The 18571-nt window shown below is 45.8% G+C and overlaps 1 protein-coding gene across 1 annotated transcript; it reads right to left on the bottom strand.

Moving 5' to 3' along the window:
* Positions 1-284: 284 nt before the first annotated feature.
* On the bottom strand, positions 285-15153 carry CA7 (carbonic anhydrase 7). Its single transcript, XM_066637320.1, has 7 exons — positions 15117-15153; positions 13515-13712; positions 9259-9377; positions 6136-6231; positions 5415-5477; positions 2868-3023; positions 285-507 (listed from the first exon to the last, which is right to left on the bottom strand). Exons 1-7 carry the CDS (start codon positions 15151-15153, stop codon positions 385-387), a joined length of 792 nt encoding a protein of 263 aa, XP_066493417.1. The 3' UTR covers positions 285-384.
* Positions 15154-18571: the final 3418 nt, after the last annotated feature.

The raw sequence follows: 18571 nt of genomic DNA, 5'->3' as shown, positions 1-18571 counted from the left end.
TGCCCTGTTCTCACACCAAATCTCAATGACTAAGTACCCCTCCCCTCCTATGTAGGGCATCTTCTTTGCTTGCCACGGGGACTTATGCCTGCTACTGGTAAATAGGGGACAGTTGGAGAGCATATGAATTTGCTGCATCAAAAATGAAAACTAAGTAAGTTCAGTTGTTCATCAGACTCCCATTTCAGTGTAATGACAGTGAAGATTAGCAAGATAATCATAGATAGGATGATCCGTTCTTGGATCAAATGCTGTGGATGTCCCTTTGATCTGCCTTTCTCCTCTGAAGATCAGGTGTTCTGTTTTGTGTTTGCTGATACAGAAGCACTTTGGATGGCTTTTGAGGTTTGCTTTTCATCCTTAATTGTTTGTTTTTTCCATCCTTTAAGCCTTGAATGATGCACGCACCACTCGTCCTTTAAGAGGCTGAGGAGGACGATAGTTATTCACCATCTGGACCCTTTCATCTCCCTCGGCAGTAAAGAGGAGAGTTCGGAATTTCTCCATCTGAAAATACAGGTGAGACAATATTACTGCTTAGAAAGTCATTAAGTGTCAGTTCTCAAAAATAAGACCAAAAGGGAATTATGCAGCATTGTTCACTAAAACAAGTACCCAATATTTAAACAGCGTAGGAGGAATCTTAACTAGAGGACTCATTTTGCTGATTCAGAACAATTGTCTGTGTTTTCAGTCAGTAAATTCATTTACAAATTTACAATCCTTCACAAACAGAATTTCTAGCATATAGGAGTCAATCTGCAGGCAAGGTCCACACACACAGCAGAATGTTGTGAAAATGGGGTGATACGAAGGTCGCCCAGAAAGTAATGCACCACATTTTTTTTCTTCAACAATTATTTATTGAACACAATGAAACTTACACACAAGAAAGAATGATGTTTCTTCTACACCCTATTTTTCCACGTAATCTTCGTCTAGTTCTAGGGACAAAGTAAAGTAAAGTAGTTCTAGAAAGTAAAGTAGTAATCTATACTGTTCAGACTACACTTAGAATGTAACATTTTCCCCCTAAATTTAAAAAAACAAAAACTGATTGCAAGCAGAAAACTAGCACAACAGGGGCTGGTCTGGGCCAAAACTATTCTCCCCTATATACCAGCTTTCTACTTGAAGGGAGATTTTTTTTTTTTTAACATGGGGATGCATTCAAAAAAGCAATAGCCCCCATTTGCTTTCCTGAGTCATCACATCATTCCTATGTAAGCAGCGCTGTAGTCAAAAATTTCAAAGTGCAGGAGTTCATCATGGTACCCCAACACCATACCCACAATAAGGAAAGCACAGCAAAATAAAAAAAAAACAGCTTTAAGTTTCTTTGTTTCATTTTCCTGCCACTTACTTATATTTTGAGCTACATCTTTTAAATGAAGCTTCCGCTCCTCCCTGGGAGACATGATCCAGGCTTACCTTCTTCCTCTCTTCTACAAATCTGGCTAGTGATGGCTTTTGGGGAGTCCTGTGGCAAAAGCCCTGTTGGAGGCTCCTCCAATTGTACACTCCCCTGCTGCTTTGGAAGCACAGATGTATGCCAACTCCTTCCCAGCATGGTGCTCTGGAACCAGGCAGTGGATGGGCAACAGCCCTGCTTCACTGCATCTGTCCCTTCCCTTATCTATCCATCTATGTTCCCTTGCCATCCCATCTGCATCTGAGGGTGAGGTAGACTGGTGCTTATGCCCCTAGATACATTTCTCAGTTTGCTTCCTACTGTGCCTGCAGCATCTCCTCAGCTCAGGTCCTTTGAAAAAAGCTTCAGAAGCAGCACCTGAACACACTGGCTGCTCTAGAACAGGGGTGTCAAAGTCCTTGCTCTAGAGCAGGGGTGTCCAAACATTTCGGCAGGAGGGCCACATCATCTCTCTGACACTGTTTCAAGGACTGGGAAAAAATAATTAATTTACATTTAAAATTTGAATAAATTTACATAAATGAATTTATTAGAAATTGAACTTATATAAATGAATGATGGTCATGCAGTAGCCTATAAAAGATCTTGCACAAAGCAAGGCCAACCTTTCCTTCACTGCCACTGCTGCATCACAGATGTGAAACAGCAAATAGTGGAGGGAGCCCTTGTCCTACAGCTCAGGTGAGAGGTAGAACAGTTGTCCTCACGCTAAGAGCAGTTGCATCAGGGCAGCATGGGCTCCAGCAAGTCTCTGGAGGGCCAGAGGTTCATTGGAGACTGGGGGCTCCCCACGGGTCGGATTGGGAGCCCCCAGGAGCCACAAGTGGCCCTCAAGGCTTCTCAATGCGGCCCTCAGGGAGCCCCCAGTCTCCAATGAGCCTCTTGCCCTCCGGAGATTTGTTAGAGCCTGCACTGGCCCAATGCAACTGCTCTCAGCGTGAGGGCGACTGTTTGACCTCTCGTGTGAGCTGTGGGATGAGGGCTCCCCCCACTGCTTGCTGTTTCACATCTGTGATGCAGTAATGGCAGCAAAGGAAAGGCCAGCCTTGCTTTGTGCCAGGCCTTTTATAGGCCTTGAGCTATTGCAAGACCTTCATTCATTCATTCATATAAGTTCTTTAATATATTCATTTATGTAAACTTATGTAAATTTATTCAAATTTTAAATGTAAATTAATTATCCCCCCCCTGGGCCCCTGACACATTGTCAGAGATGATGTGGCCCTCCTGCCAAAAACTTTGGACACCCCTGCTCTAGAACACGGATGTCAAACTCATTTCTTATTTGGTGGGCCAAATAGCATTCATGGTACCTGCTAGGGGGCAGAAAGGAAATAATTAAGTCAGAAGTGATGTCATTAAGCAGATAATGGCCAGAAATAAGCACTTTGTTCTCACATAGGAACTTGTTAGCTGCAAGTGACAGAAGAACTACCTGTTTGTCAGATATCTTGATCACCTCTTTCAGTATTATCCATGTTACACTCTCATTCAGGGGAGGTGTTGTCAAAGATCCAGGATATGTCCAATAATCTAGACAAGGGGGCAAAAGGCTGATTGGGTTGAAACCCTTGAACTGGGCTTTGGTTCCCTTTAAAAAAAAGAAAGAAAAAGCATTGACATGGATTAGGATATTTTTAAAGAATCATAGAACGTTAGATTTGGAAGAGATGATGGAGATCATCAAGCAGGGCCTTGGAGAGGGGGTAAAGGGGGTAATTTGTACCTGGGCCCAGGGTCAAAAAGGGGGCCCAGGAGCCAAAGGAGGGGGCCCAGAAATTTCCTGGGATCTGACATTTTCCTATCTACTCACTGTTGCCCACACAGGGTGCTGGGGACACTACCACAAACGTGTAGCTGCAGCTACTGGCAAGTCATATTTTTTGGGCTGAGGAATGAATACATGACTCTCTTTAACACAGTGTCAAATCTGGGAGGAAACTGGCCTGCTGCAGTAGGTCTTTGGCTTGTGGATCTGCTTACCATGAAGTATAGGAGCTCAGGGACACTGCTGCAGGGCTACACCTGCTGCAGAAACAAGTTTTGGTGCACACAGGACACTTTCCATTCTAGTGTGAGCATAAATACAATGATGCTGATTTTCTGCATGATTTTCTATATTTAAAAGATTTTAGAGAGACTTAGGAGTGTGTTTGGCTTTCCATATTACTGTATCTAGCTGCTGATGCTACGTAGGTGGATAGACCTGGGCTCCAACGACTTTTCCAGCTGTCTCCACCCTTCCCCCATCCTGTTTTGTCCCTCCCTGCCCCCATTCTGCTCACCTGTCACCACCCTTTCCAGCTCTGTTTCACCCCTCCCTCTTTGCAACTGCCCACAACTGCATGAGGAAGCACCAGACAACTCTTATAATTGGAAAATTCTTCCTCATGTCTAACTTAAGTCTACTTCCCTGTATTTTCAACCTACTGTCTCAGATCCTGCCCTTTTGTTTTATTTTTAAATTAAGAACCAGAAATTCTAGCAGCAAATTAAACTGCACTTGCAAAACTTTCTGGAAGCTGCAAAAAATACTAATTTTGTCCAGCACTGAAAAGTTGCATCAATAACTTCAACACATGGCATGCCATCAATAATTGAATGATTGACCGAGTTATTGCAAGTGACAGAAGTTGACAGACTAACAGATAACATTGGCAGAAAAAAATGATTTTTATGTCTGGTGATTTCAGAGAAAAAACAAATTCAATTTATTCCTTATTGAAATGTGAATTTTAATTATATTAAAAAATTGGAAGGAATTTACACTTTTAACTTTTATTTTTTGTAAATCCATCTTTGAATATAATTTTCAGAGGCAGAAAAAATGAATCTGAGCCTTTTATTTGGCATAGAGATATGCTATATTATCCAAAATAAAACTCTGTTCGAGAAGTGACTGTTTTGCAAGGACCAGCATTAGCTGCTCATTGAGTCAGAACTGCCAAGAGATCACAGGAGATTTGTTACTCAGAAATCTCTTCCCTCTGACAGTCAGTGAAAAATAATGCCGTCATAAATGGTTACCTTTGCATATCTTCTTTGGAATATGCAATTTTCGTCAGCATCTAGAGGTCTTCCTGCTCATCCACCCGCTCACTTTCACAAGATTTTGTTTCATCAAAAAAAGTGAAAACTTTTGCAGTACGGCCATAACTATGTTTGCGCTGAAGAACTTCTCTCATTGACTTTGACTGGATTTACTTCAAGAGCAGCAAGCTCAGGACTGCAGGCGTGCAATGCAGTTCTGAGCATGCTGAAGTGGCTTCAAAAATACATACCTGGCTGATAAGTCACAGTGATGCTCTGCAGAGTTGGTATGCACCATTATTACATGACCTTGTACAAGTCACTCAAAGTTATGCTTTAAGAGGCTCTTAAAAAAAACACCACCTGCTGCCCTTTTGCACAATGTAACAACATTGTAGCAAGTCCACGGCAACATGCTCTATGGGGGCATCCTGACTTTCCCTGCTAAAAGTTGGGTGCGAAGACCAGGAGCCTGGGACATGGTAAGTGAGTAGGATAGGGTAAGAACCCAGAGAAATCATATTTTTATTTGCCTCATTCTGTCCCCCTCCATTGTTCCAATATCTTTTGCAGCTTTTCAATAAACATATTGTATTTTTACGGCTTTATCTCCTTGGTCTCAGTTCATGTGGGCAGAAGCAGATGTCTCCCAGATTGCCTATGTTCCACTATTGTCTGGTTTTAAGGGACACCAGATTTTTTTTGGTGGGGTCTCTGCTTTACTGAAAAAGAGGTTTCTCCAAGGCAGCCTGTTCCAGCTCTGTGTGGTGGCAGTGAATTACCGTTTTCCAGTTCACTGCCAACTTACCCAATTCAAAGGGGAAGCATGGAGGTACATGATGGTTACTGACCACTAGGTGCTGAGCCTGTCTTGCCCTCCATCTGCCCTTGTAGAGGGCTAGAGTGAACATAGCAAACACAAAACTTCCTGTTTTTTCTTGTAAAGACTTACTTTGTATTTGACCATGTACAAGGCATCTGTTAATCTGTTCATACCAGCATGCTCTTCCCCTGTCTAAAGTTGAAGAAGAGAGAATTGCATGAGATTTTGGAAACAGTAGTGGATGGAATACATAGCATGTCAGTTGCTGCCTACAGATGTAGCCAATGTTGCCACAGTTTACTTGACTTCATTGGGTCTGGTTGTAGGCACCTCATTCCCCACTCCCTGTCTGCTTGTTAAACAAGTGCTTAAACAGCCCAATCCTAAGCTTCCCAGTGCCCACTGGAGCAGCGGTGCCAAAGCAGCTACCGCTGTATTCAATGGGTGCCAGGAAGCCACTGGAGTCTCCCAGAGAAAAGCCCCACAATGGGGTTTCTCATGTCTGTGCCAGCTATTTTGCCTTTCGGTCCAACATGGAGTTCAGGATTCAGAAGAACACAGCTCTGCTGGTCCCTCCCCCGCCTGCCCCAGTTTCTCCCCCTGCCTTTCTTCTGCCCTCCCCCCACCCCCAGAGGCTCTTGCTGGCTTTGGGCCTGACTCCTGAGTGGGGTGGGCCCAGCGCCAGCACTCCCTACTCACCAGGTGCTGTAAATGTGCTTTACAGCATGTTTATGCACCCAGCGCTGGCACTAGGGCTCAGTGCCAGTGCTGGGTGAGTTTAGGATTGAGCTCCAAGTCCTTTATCCTTCTCACAAACACACAGTACAATGGATGACTTATGTGGCTTTACCTCCAGGAAAACACCAACCACAGCCAAACCATCTGGAGCTGCCACGGCTTCTTCAAATGCTGTATATTTCCTGGCATTCCAGTGGACCAAGTGGAGCTGGGGAGGAGAGGCATACATCGGTATGATAAATGTGCTGTGACAAGGTCCTGTCCTCCCTTGAGCAGACTGTGGTTAGCAAGCAATATTGGCAGTATGTTGCTTTGCACAAAGATAAAGTTGCCAGAATGTCTGGGAAGAGTCAATAAAGTTCAACAGGTTCCACAAACAGGCATGATTTTATTGGATCAGTCAGCAAAGGAAAGCAAAAATGGAAAAGGAGATGCCGTTTCAGACCCAAGTCCTTGGATTCATGTGAGCCAGAAGTACGTGCTTTGAAGATTAGGAGCAGGCCTAAGCAGATCGAGGCAGAGCACATTTTCAGCCATTCCCATTTTTACTGGGAATTGATGCAAATAAATGCTATCCGGGAAACAATTTGGGGCTGGTGGTGAAAAATCTACCCCCTCCCACAAACACTGCTGTCTGGGATCCTGGCAGGACTACTCTCCTACTTTCTGCTTGTCATCATGATCTATATTTTGCCACACTGAGCATGTCTACAGTGCTGACTCCCTACCAGTTAATAGTTGCAGTCTAGCTACATGCATTTGGGAACTGGGACACAAATGCTGGGACGCATTTGACAGCACAGTTGTCCTGTCACTGTGAAATTGGATGAGGAGAGAGGCAGGGCGGGCTTGTTCTTGCACATTGGGGCAAAAAAATCAAAACTTTAGATATAGGCTGATGGGTTCTGAGCTGTCTGTGACAGATCAGGAGAGAGATCTTGGGGTGGTGGTGGACAGGTCGATGAAAGTGTCGACCCAATGTGCGGCGGCAGTGAAGAAGGCCAATTCTATGCTTGGGATCATTAGGAAGGGTATTGAGAACAAAACGGCTAGTATTATAATGCCGTTGTACAAATCGATGGTAAGGCCACACCTGGAGTATTGTGTCCAGTTCTGGTCGCCGCATCTCGAAAAAGACATAGTGGAAATAGAAAAGGTGCAAAAGAGAGTGACTAAGATGATTGCTGGGCTGGGGCACCTTCCTTATGAAGAAAGGCTACGGCGTTTGGCCGCCTTCAGCCTAGAAAAGAGGCACCTGAGGGGGGACATGATTGAGACATAAAAAATTATGCAGGGGATAGACAGAGTGGATAGAGAGATGCTCTTTACACTCTCACATAACACCAGAACCAGGGGACATCCACTAAAATTGAGTGTTGGGAGAGTTAGAACACATAAAAGAAAATATTTCTTTACTCAGCGTGTGGTTGGTCTGTGGAACTCTTTGCCACAGGATTTGGTGATGGCGACTGGCCTGGATGCCTTTAAAAGGGGATTGGACAAGTTTCTGGAGGAAAAATCCATTACGGGGTACAAGCCATGATGTGTATGTGCAACCTCCTGATTTTAGAAATGGGCTATGTCAGAATGCCAGATGCAAGGGAGGGCACCAGAATGCAGGTGTCTTGTTATCTGGTGTGCTCCCTGGGGCATTTGGTGGGCCGCTGTGAGATACAGGAAGCTGGACTAGATGGGCCTATGGCCTGATCCAGTGGGGCTGTTCTTATGTTCTTAACTACAATTCCCAGGAAGCCTTGCAGGTCTCTTGTTATCTGGTGTGCTCCCTGGGGCATTTGGTGGGCCGCTGTGAAATACAGGAAGCTGGACTAGATGGGCCTATGGCCTGATCCAGTGGGGCTGTTCTTATGTTTTTAACTACAATTCCCAGGAAGCCTTGCAGGTCTCTTGTTATCTGGTGTGCTCCCTGGGGCATTTGGTGGGCCGCTGTGAAATACAGGAAGCTGGACTAGATGGGCCTATGGCCTGATCCAGTGGGGCTGTTCTTATATTCTTGAAGTTAACCGAGACGATCGCCTCAGGAGGAACATTGGTGGGGTACTCATTCCAATTGCGATCCTGGCCCCTGTGCTAGCCAGGGCAAGGAAAATAAAGTGCCACCTCCCATACTGCCCCCACCAGGCACAGCTGGAAGTTTTCTGAGGGCATATGGCCTCCCCAGTGGGTCTTTTGACGCCTCTGGAGGGTCTAAAAATGTCACTTATGGCTTTCACCGAAAACTGGAAGTGACACTTCTAGACCTTCCAGAGGCCTCAAAAGGCTTTCTGGGGGCCCAGGGAGGCCGTGGGTGGCCTTGCCGACCCTCAAAAGACCTTGGAACAGCCTTTTTGTGTGTGTGTGTTTTTTAAAAACAGAGCCACGGGGGAGGGGGTCGTGGCGCTGCCTTTGGGTAGCGCCCTGGGGCATTCGCTCCTCCGCTCCCCCAGGTACACCAGTGGCTCATTCTTTTCCACCCACCAGCCTCCACCCCTCCTTTTCCCTCTTCCTTTGTCAAATATTGCACCCTTATCTGGTGACATGCCAGCTGCCTTCCCCCCCTTCTCCTCCTTTACACTGGACTAGAAAAGGAAGATGGGAACGGAACAGAAAGGGAAGTATAGAGAGAAGGGAGTGTTGGGCGAGAGCAGCAATTTTCAACTTTTTCATCTCATTGCACACTGATGAGGTGACAACATTACCAAGGCACACCATCCATTTTTTGACAATTGACACAGTATACCACACGGTAGGTGGGAGCCTCACATCCCCAATGGCCCTATAGTAAATCATCCTCCCTCAAACTTCTGCAGCACACCTGCTGATCATTCATGGCACACCAATGTACTGTGGCACACCGGTTGAAAAATCACTGGGCTAGAGCGTCAGAGACACTTCAGCCCACCACTCTCTCTTCTGCTTCGTTCCCCTCTTCCTTCCATTTCTAATCCGGGGAAAATGAGGAAGAAAAGTGGCAGCTGCCACACTGTAAGTAGGCTATTCTTTTGTGTTTTTATCTTTTTGTACAGGGCTGTACTGTAATTTAGGTGCTAAACTAAATACCAAGCCCATGTGATGCATTAAGCCCCATTTCTGCAAATCCTGTAAAAGTTAGTCATTTGTGACTCCATGAGGAATTTCTGAAGAGAGTCCACTGAAGCCCAGTACCCTCTGGTTTGCAGTGTCAGGACAAGGTCATTCCTTATAAAAGTTTATAAGATGTCAAATATTTGTGACTCGCCTCACAAGGAAAAGATTTGCCGTTGATGGTATGCTCTGATCCAGAATCTCTGTTCATCCCCCAATGAAAATGGAACTGTTTCAGTCTATAAGGATCTTCCAGTGGGCCCCCACTGATGGCTAGAACAGAAAATAAAAACTGATCAGGTTCTGGTCATCACTTGAAATTGGCAAATGTCATGCATCCTTCCTACCTTCTATGAAAGCCACCAGGGACAGGATCACAGTCGCCCCCTATCATGTCTCTGCTGTGATTTTCAACAGCAGCTTCAGAGGAGGGAGTAAGTCCTTGCTCACTCTCCAAGGATAGCAATCAAAAAGAGGATAAGGCCAGGCAGTGGCACAGCTTGGGCACCTGGCCATAAACTTTTAACACCCCCATATACCCCACTGGGCCTCCAAAGGCACCCTGAACGCCTTAGATAGGCCCTTCCAGTTTTTACTGTAAATCAGAAGTGCATTTTTAAGGTGCAAGAAGGCCTCAGAAAGGTACCCTCTTGAAACTTCTTCAAGACATGGGGCAATGGACGCCCCCCCCAGCTACATCACTGAAGCCAGGTGGAATGGCTAAGCAGGTGATGATCCAGGGGAGGTGCACGGTGCCCTCCATTAGATTGCCACCACCCCCCACCTACCACTCAAAGCAGCCACTTCACCTTGCCTCAGTGGTGGGCTGGCCCAGGGAAAGCCTCACTGATCACAGTGGGACTTACTTCTGAGTCAAGATGCATAGGATTATGATGCCATATGTTGCAGAGTATCCAGTACTGCACTGGTTTTTAATTTGTACTCTCAGATGGCAGAGATAGCCTTGCCACACCTGAAATGGCAGCAAGTCAAACAGCAAACAAACTAATGATAAAATGCTTCCGATATAGTTTTCCCTGAAAGCACTTTTACTTGCCTCTAGTGAGGATGGATTTATTCTGGCACTTCAGTGCTCCTATAGTTTGGAAGTGAAATGTTCACTGAACAGCTCCCGCTATTGGGCTTTGCAGGCAGGGGCATAGCTAGAGGGGGTGCAAAGCACTGGTAACTTTTGTAGGGACTCACTACAGCATGCAAACAGCCCCTCCCTTTGGAGCCGTTCAGAGTAGTGGAAGCAAATTGGATGGTTTGCCTCCTTTTTGCTCTCCCTGTCTGGAGTGGCTCTAAAGGGGAGGGGGAAGGGCTTTTTGCATGCTGTGGTGAGGCTCCCTGCAAAACTTAGTACTTTGCACCCCCTCTGGCTATGCCACCGTTCACAGGTGAAGTCTTAAGTGATTCAACAGCTGCAACTTAATATGGTGGCTGATCATGTGCTATCAGCATCTTGAGTGGCCTCATGAACGTTCCTCACCCTGTCACCAGAGACTCGGTTGCTCTGAAACCAAAGCATTTAAGGCATCTTCCTGTATTATATTCTGGCCTGAGGAAACCTGTAGCTAGTCCCTGGGCATAGACAAAGGAAAAGCAGGGTGTGTTTCCCACATTACATGGGGGACCCCACAGGAAATGCTTCCCCAATTCTGCTCTCATATTCCAGCTGCCTCCTAATTCCTGGAAATGCTGGAAAGGAAGACAGCAGCACCCTCATCAGACCATCTTCTGGAGCCATTTTCTACTGCAAACAAAATAACTTTCTGTGCAGGTAGTTTGCAATTAAGTCATTGGATAGTGGACACTATCCAGCTGGCCTGTCCATTATGACAACTGACAGCACAATCCTAGGCACGTCTATTCATAAGCAAGTCTTTTTGTATTCAGTGGGGCTTAGTCCTAGGAAAGTGTGTACAGAGCTGCGGCTTCTTCTGCTTCCTGTATTTGAAATGGAAGAGGGGAATGGAGCAGAAAAGGATGTGAGGAGGAGAGGAGAGGAGAGGAGAGCAATTGGCCAGAGCAGCATGTCAAACGTAAGACTCGCAGGCCAGATGCTGGCCCTGGAGGCTCCTTATCCAGTTCCCGTTATAATTGGGCTTTCCCAGAGCTGCCCTTTCAGCAAGCCTGCTTCAAGGGGTTACTTTACAGAACACCTCTCAGCTGCAGAGCTGCAAAGTAATGCTGTGGCAGAAGTGGCACTGCTGAAAGGGCAGCCCATGTGATAACTGGGTTCTCTCACAGCTTGAAAATATGACTAAGCTTTGGCATTTTCTCTTCTGTCATTTGCAGCTAATTAGTTTCTTGTGAGAACAAAGCGCTAATTTCTGGCCATCATCTGCTTTATGACATCAGTTCCTGCTTAATGATGGCACTTCCAGCCCTCAGCAGGCATCATGAATGCTAATTTCGGCCCTCTGCATGAAACGGGTTTGACACTCCTGGGCTAGAATGTCTTCAATTCTCCTCCACGTGTTTTCTAATCCATTCCCTTCTTTTTTCAAATCCAAAGAGCAGAAGGAAGAAGAGTGGTGGTTGCTGATGCACCATCAGATAAGGACGTACTGTACACATTAGGTAAACACTAAGGATGTACCTACACTACACCTTATGCTAGTTTACTAGTCATTCTCTCTCCCCAGAATCTTGGAATTAATCTCTGTTTCAAGGAATGGTGCTCACCCTCTCTAAAGGAGTCTTCTCAGCACTTCAGTCACCATTTCCCAGGGCCCTGTTGTGAAAGCCAGGCCAGTTGAAATGGTATAAAATAAAAAGCCAATTGGCATTTTGTAGAGAGAAATACCCTAGATGACAACAGCAGTGAGTACAATTCTGTCATTCTGAGGTAAATGAGAGGAAAGTCGCTATATTTTTCCTGTCCCTTTAGCACTCCACACAATGTCTTCTTCCTCACCCCCATCAAGTACAAGATACAGTATGTGCCCTACGTAGAGTTGATACGGACCCTGGCTGGTTTTAGAACAGACCTGACCAATCTGTGGCTCTGACTTTTTTGTATTTCAGCTCAGAAGACACCCAAAACATACAAGTCAATTACTCCTGAACCTTAGTGGCATCACTAGGGGGGTGCGGGTGGTACCGGGTGACGCGCAAGGGGGGTGATGCTCTAAAATTGCAGTAGTTAGGAGTAATACCATCATGTTATATACCATTGGATGCAGAATTTCCAGCAGAATGCAATAAAAAAACCAGAGTGAAATATCTCCTTTCTATCAAAAGTTATTGGCAAAAAACTGGAAAATTGTATGGAGCCCAATGGAAAGTGAAACCGAGCTGTATCGCGTGTTTACTTGTGAGTAGGCAAGCTAGCCTTAGTCGTCGGAAAGGGCAGACTGAGAGGAATCCAACAATACCAGAATGGTCCTGATCCAATGAATGTAGCCCCCCAAAAACACCCGAGAAGGAGGTCGGTCCCTCCCTCCAAGCAGTCAAATGGATTGAGACCTATGGAAAGCGAAGCGAAGCCACATGGTTGCATTTACTCGCAAGTAAGCAAACGTACCTTGGCTCCTGGGCAAGTCAGGCAAAGGGAAATGGGAGGCCACCAGAATGGTCCTGATTTGATGCAACTGGAGCTCAACAAATGCTCCAAAAGGCAACCCCCCCATAAAAAGAATGAAACAGAGGGTTGACAGGGTAAGGTGAATTTTTTTCTGTTTTAGGCTGCAATCCTATCCACACTTTCCTGGGAGTAAGCCCCACTGACTATAATGGGGCTTACTTCTGAGTAGACAAGCATAGGATTGGGCTCTCAGACTTGTAAAGCCAGGTGGGTCCTGCTAGTGATATGCTTGAAACATAAGAACTTAAACTGAACTGGGTAGGGGTGAAAATCTTACTTTTTTTGGGGGGAGGGGCATTATTGCAGGCAGGCTACAGAGAAAATTCACTTGGTGAAATAAGACTGGCTCCCCCTTATTTAATTATTTTTTTTATTTTAACTTAATCATTTATAATTATTTTAATTTGCTTGATGATGGGTCCTGGACAGATTGTCATTCTAAAAAGTGGGTCCCAGTGCTAAAAGTTTGAGAACTGCTCCAATAAGGTGTTAGTAAGTTGACACACTGGGGGGGGGGGGGAGATGACACCACTAGTGACCAAAATCACAGTTTGTAAAAATAATACCATCATGTTATATATCAATCAATGTGTGGTTTCATGCAGAATACAATGAAACAAACTGCATTGAAATATCTTTATTCTATCGAAAGGTACAGCCAAAAAACCAGTGAGGGCGGGGCGATTGTAGATTACCACGCCCACCACCTGGAGTGTTGCCCCACCCACTGCATGGGGGTGACGCACTGGCCTCCCACACTGGGTGACGCAAACCCTAGTGACGCCACTGTCCTGAACTGTAAATGTAGCACCACTTACCCATTTTGTCATCAACATCCTTAAACTCCACCATGACTGAATGTCCATTGTTGGAAATGGCAAGAGATGAACATGGTGCATACGAAACCCTAAGAGGCTTCAGGCAGGGGTCATAAATGGCTTGTGCTGGAACGATGTCGATGGGAGACTGATGATTTCCTTGGGCAATGGGATAGGATTCATACCACTCAGAAGGTCCTTGAAAAGAAAGAAAAAGAAAGAAAGAAAATTGTCACTTCATTCTTGTTTTCAGAAATGTTGGGCTATTTTTATTTTTCTCCCTGGAATTCTTTTGAGTTCTGCATTTAGGACAAGTCAAGTTTATTACAAGGATACTGGGGAGGGGGGGGGAGGAACTCTGAATACACTGCAGAGAATCCTTTGCTGAACAGCTGACATCAATGAAATATCAAGATAACGAAGTTAAAATACACAAATGAAAAGATAAAGAAAGAAGGAGCAAATCAAAATATAGACAATACAGCCAACTCAAGGGAGGTTTAAAAGGACTTGGGAAAATTAAAAGGTCTTTGCCCCAGAGAGAGAGAGAGAGAGAGAGAAAGAAAGAAAGAGAAGAAGGTGCTACATAAGCCTCCCTGGGAGACCATTCTGTGAATGAGCCAGCTATGAGCAGGGGGACCCGAGTTCAAATTCCCACTCAGCTATGACGGTCAGAGGGTAAGCTTGGCCAGCCACTATCAGTCTAACCTACCTCATAGTGTTGGTGTAAGGATATTGTAGAGCTTGAAAGGGTACAAAAGAAGGCAACTCAAATGATCAGAGGGATGGAACACATTTCTTATGAAGTAAGGCTACAGTATCAGGGACTTTTTAGATTGGGAAAAAAGGAGGACATGACTGAGACGTATAAAAATGACACATGGAGACAGTGGCGAAAGAAATGTTTGTCTCCCTCTCTCAAAATACTAGAATGAGGGGTTATGAACTGCACTTCCACAAAAGCTTACACTGAAATAAATTGGAAAGTCTTTAAGGTGTTACAAGACTCCTTGTCATTTTTTGCTGCAACAAGCTAAGACAGCTGCACATTCAGAAATTTTCAATGATCTGGCAGGCTGATGTGCAAAAAAAATAGTCCTTCCAGTACCCAGAACCTACACTGTGCCAGAGCTGGAGCAGACATCTGGGATACAACTTTTCTCTTACAGTAAAGTCAGTCCATGTTCTGCTGTATGGGGTTTGGTGTTCGATTGGCACCTGTGGAGGTGTTGCATGTGGATGATGTGTTTTGAAGAAGCACATGGTCCACAAGCAAAACTTAGTGGGGAGCAACTGGATAAAGGATAGTGCTGTTTTCTCGTTGCAGATGAACTGGCAAGATGCTCCCGCAAAGGCTCAAATTTAGATGGGTCGCAATTTGAGCACACACAGAAAGGCAATGGAATTTGCAGTCATTTAAAATTTGCTTATTGGTCAAGTCCTTAACTGCCTGTTGCTTTTGATCTGATGTGCAGAAAGGATGCCATGCAACTCAACATGTTCAAGGAGGATGCAAGTACATTGAGCAGAAAGGAGGAGAAAGGGAAGGATAGCTTTAAATGGAGGGTGGGTAGGTGGGTGAAGAATTTGCCAACAACTTACCATCCTTCCGCCCATATCCCCAGCTATGACCTGTCATGCTGTAGGCCGCCTTCTACTTTGCTGCCAGCTCTTTTAATCCACCAGCTGCAGCTTACCTGGCTTTATAGTAGCTGACTTGCAGGACAGTATCGGTCTCTTAAAGAGGCAGACACAATTCCTGCTCCTGATCTGATGTACAACACCAGAAAGGCTACAAACAGGATCTAACAGAGGGGGTTCTGTGCACTGCTTTCCTGTGTACATTATGCCCACAGTCCCTCTCATCTTCCAGGATTCTTTGGAGCATCAACAGGGATGGTGTGCAATGTGCATTTATTCAGTGGATCTGACTGAGGCATCAGAGCTTTCAACCCTGGCTAAGGGAGAGCCAATATAGTGTACAGACTGGAATACTGGACTTCTGAGACTTGAATCTGAATTCCCACTCAGCCACAAAGCCTATGGGGTGATCTTGGTTCCTCCACTGTCTCTTAACCTAGTCTGTCTCACAGGGCTGTTGTAGGGATGAAGGGGAGGGAAACATGTTTTCCTTGAAGGAACTTGATAAAAATCTGATTGATTGAACTGATGAACTTGGAAGGACTTGGAAGATGAAGGGCAACGAATGTAATGTGGATTAGTTACCCCAACACACTGCAGGTGGTTAAAGGGCAGTAATAGGGGTGAATCCTCCCCTCTTTCAAAACATGCTACTGGATGAAAAGGGAACTATAATGCACTCTAATGATTTTGTGTATGTAAGGAGGATATGGCTGGCCCAAAACCTCTCAGTGCCTGAAGTGGCACATCAAATGCCACCCCCATTACCAGGCAGTGTGCCTGTCACTGCTCATCCACTTACTCTTTGGATTCAAAAAGAAAGAAGGGAATAGAGCAGAAGAGCAGAGGAGAGCGGTGGGCTAGAGCACCTCTGGCACTACTAGAGTATCACCCTCCACACTTCCTTTTTTGCTTCATTCATCTCTTCCTTTATAAATCCAGGGAGTGGGAAGAGGAACAGATGGGAAGGTGGAAGTGGTTTTCCCCTGCACCAATCTGCCACCTGTCAGCTTCATGGTCAATCCAACCCTGAGAAGTAGAGAAGAACCTTACCCGCCCCCTCCCCCAGTGAAGCTTGGGAAAAATATAATTCCTTCTTCACTTGTTATCTCTTCCTAAAGATGAATGGCACCCTATAAAACATTACAACTAGAATAAGTTAATGAGAAACTCCACTCTGCTGGGGAAACTTTGAGGTTTACACTGCACTGAAGCAATGATGGGCCACAACTGAACCGGCAGTTTCCTTGGGCAGGCTCCGTGATAGGCTGGGACACTTTTCATGTTTTCATTCGGGAGCAAAATCTCACCTCATCTGAAGTCCATTTAGGAGGGGCACGTGGTAGGGCCTTCTTGGTTGCTGCCCTCCCAATGTATGGAACCCCCCCTCCCCTGGTTGTCTGCCAGGTTAAGAGTTTTAGTTCAGACAAGCATTTTCATCAAGTTGATGCCCACTCTCTTTTCTCTGGTTGCTTTTATTTCCTGCCCTCTCACACCATCAGGTTTTAGTGATTGTTGGCAGTTTTTGTTTGCAGTTCACTATTTTGATTTTTTTTTTTTTACAATTATTGTGTTTTATTGCATTGTTTACTACATAAGCCATCTTGAGAGCCCATTTACACAGACACACACACCCACACACACCCAAGGATTGCGCATGAACATTTTACTCGGTTCAAGAATGCACTCTGCTCACATTTCTGAAATAGTATCCTACCCTTGCAGGACGTCTCTCCCCTTAGGTTACACTGGAATTATTGATACTTTCAGGGCTATAGGAAACAGCCAGGAGGGCTGCTTTATTGACAGTTACTGTTGTTGTAAATCATCAGGGTACCAATCCTCTCTTAAACACTTTAAGGGCTTTCCAGCATTGGCATAGTGGTGCTAATGGGATGTGTGCTGCATCCTGCACTTGGGTGGCACTCATGGAGGCCTCCTCAAAGTAAGGGAATGTTTGTTCCCTTACCTCAGAGCTGCATTGCCCTTATGTCAGTGCTGGAAAGCACTGACATAAGGGGTTTGGATTGCGCCCAATCAAAACGGTCACCAACTGGACCTCTTCCATTCCTCCTTTTTCATTATTTTCTTCCCTTTTTCTTCTATTTCTCTAGTGATAGGAGAGACTGTATATGTCATAATAACTGGCAATCAGTTTGATCAGCAAAGACCATCCACCCCAAAATGTGAAATAAATGAAAACTATTTATTCAATGTTAAAATTCCTGAATGAGGAACAATTCATTGGCGCAGCAGGTGCAAAGTCTGAGAAAAAAGTAAGGAATGGGAGATAAGAGAGGTGGGAAAAGAAATGCTTCCTCTCAAACCATTATCTCATCCCCATTATGAGGTATAACCCCAGGCACAGTTATTTGGAGAGGAAATTCCAGTGAGCACTGTGTGGCAGCCCAGGTCTTCCTGGTGCCTGAGGCAGCGTGCCAAATGCTTCTGGTGAAGTGCCAGCTTCTTCTGCTCTGACAATCTAGCCCACCACTCTCCTCTCCACACCTGCTCCACCCCCTCTTCCTTTTCCAATCCAGGGATGGGGGAGGTGACGGATTAGTGGAAGCAAGTTGTTTGTATTAAAGTGGGTGCCCCCACCAACCTGCTGCCTGAGACAACTGCTTCAGTTGGTCTCAATGGATATGCTGGCCCTGGTCTGCCCACTGGCCTCCACTGCTCTCCCTCCTTGTCCCACTTGCTGGATTGGAAAAGGTAGTTGGCAACCTTCAGTCTCGAAAGACTATGGTAGGAGGAGGAGATCAAAGTGCAAGAGGAAGTGTGGAGGAGAGAAAAGCAGTGGGCTAGAGAGCCTCAATCCAGGAAGTGAGAGGAGCCAGGGTGAAAGGCACAAGGGGAGCTGTGTCTGGCACCATCTCCCAGGTGCCAGGAGGTGCTCAGGTGCTCAGCCCTAGTCCCAAAATGTCACAACAGCTCCTCACGCCAGAGGGAGGGCAGGAGGGCGGCCTGTCAAACAAAGATGGGTGAGTGAATGAGCAAGTGGAGGGGGCGGGGATAGAATGGCTGTTTCTCTACCCCCAAAGGGAGGGCACCCCTTATACCAGGAGTGGGGGCACCACAGGTTAGGGGGAGAGTGTAGGCAGAGCAGGGTTGGGGAGCCACACAGGGCTGGGGTGGGTGGTGGGCAGGTCAGGGCAGGAGAGGGAGCCCGGCAGATTTTGGCAGGTGCAGCTTTTTAAACCCCTCCACTCTGAGCAGCACCTACCAAAATTCCCTCTGCTGTACAATGGTGAAAGGTATAGGCCAGGGGTGTCAAACATAAGCGGGGGGAGGGGCAGATGCAGCCTGCGGAAACTTTTCATTCGGCCCTCAGGATCTCAGCTGCTGAATAGTGCTGAGATGTTACTGTTGAAAGGGCAGGCCAGATGAAAATTGGGCTCTCCAATGTCTTGAAA

This window comes from Tiliqua scincoides, chromosome 9, assembly GCF_035046505.1.
Source record: "Tiliqua scincoides isolate rTilSci1 chromosome 9, rTilSci1.hap2, whole genome shotgun sequence".
Lineage (NCBI taxonomy): Eukaryota > Metazoa > Chordata > Lepidosauria > Squamata > Scincidae > Tiliqua > Tiliqua scincoides.
The sequence above is the reverse complement of the archived record's forward strand: the minus strand, read 5'-3'. Positions and strand labels throughout refer to the sequence as shown.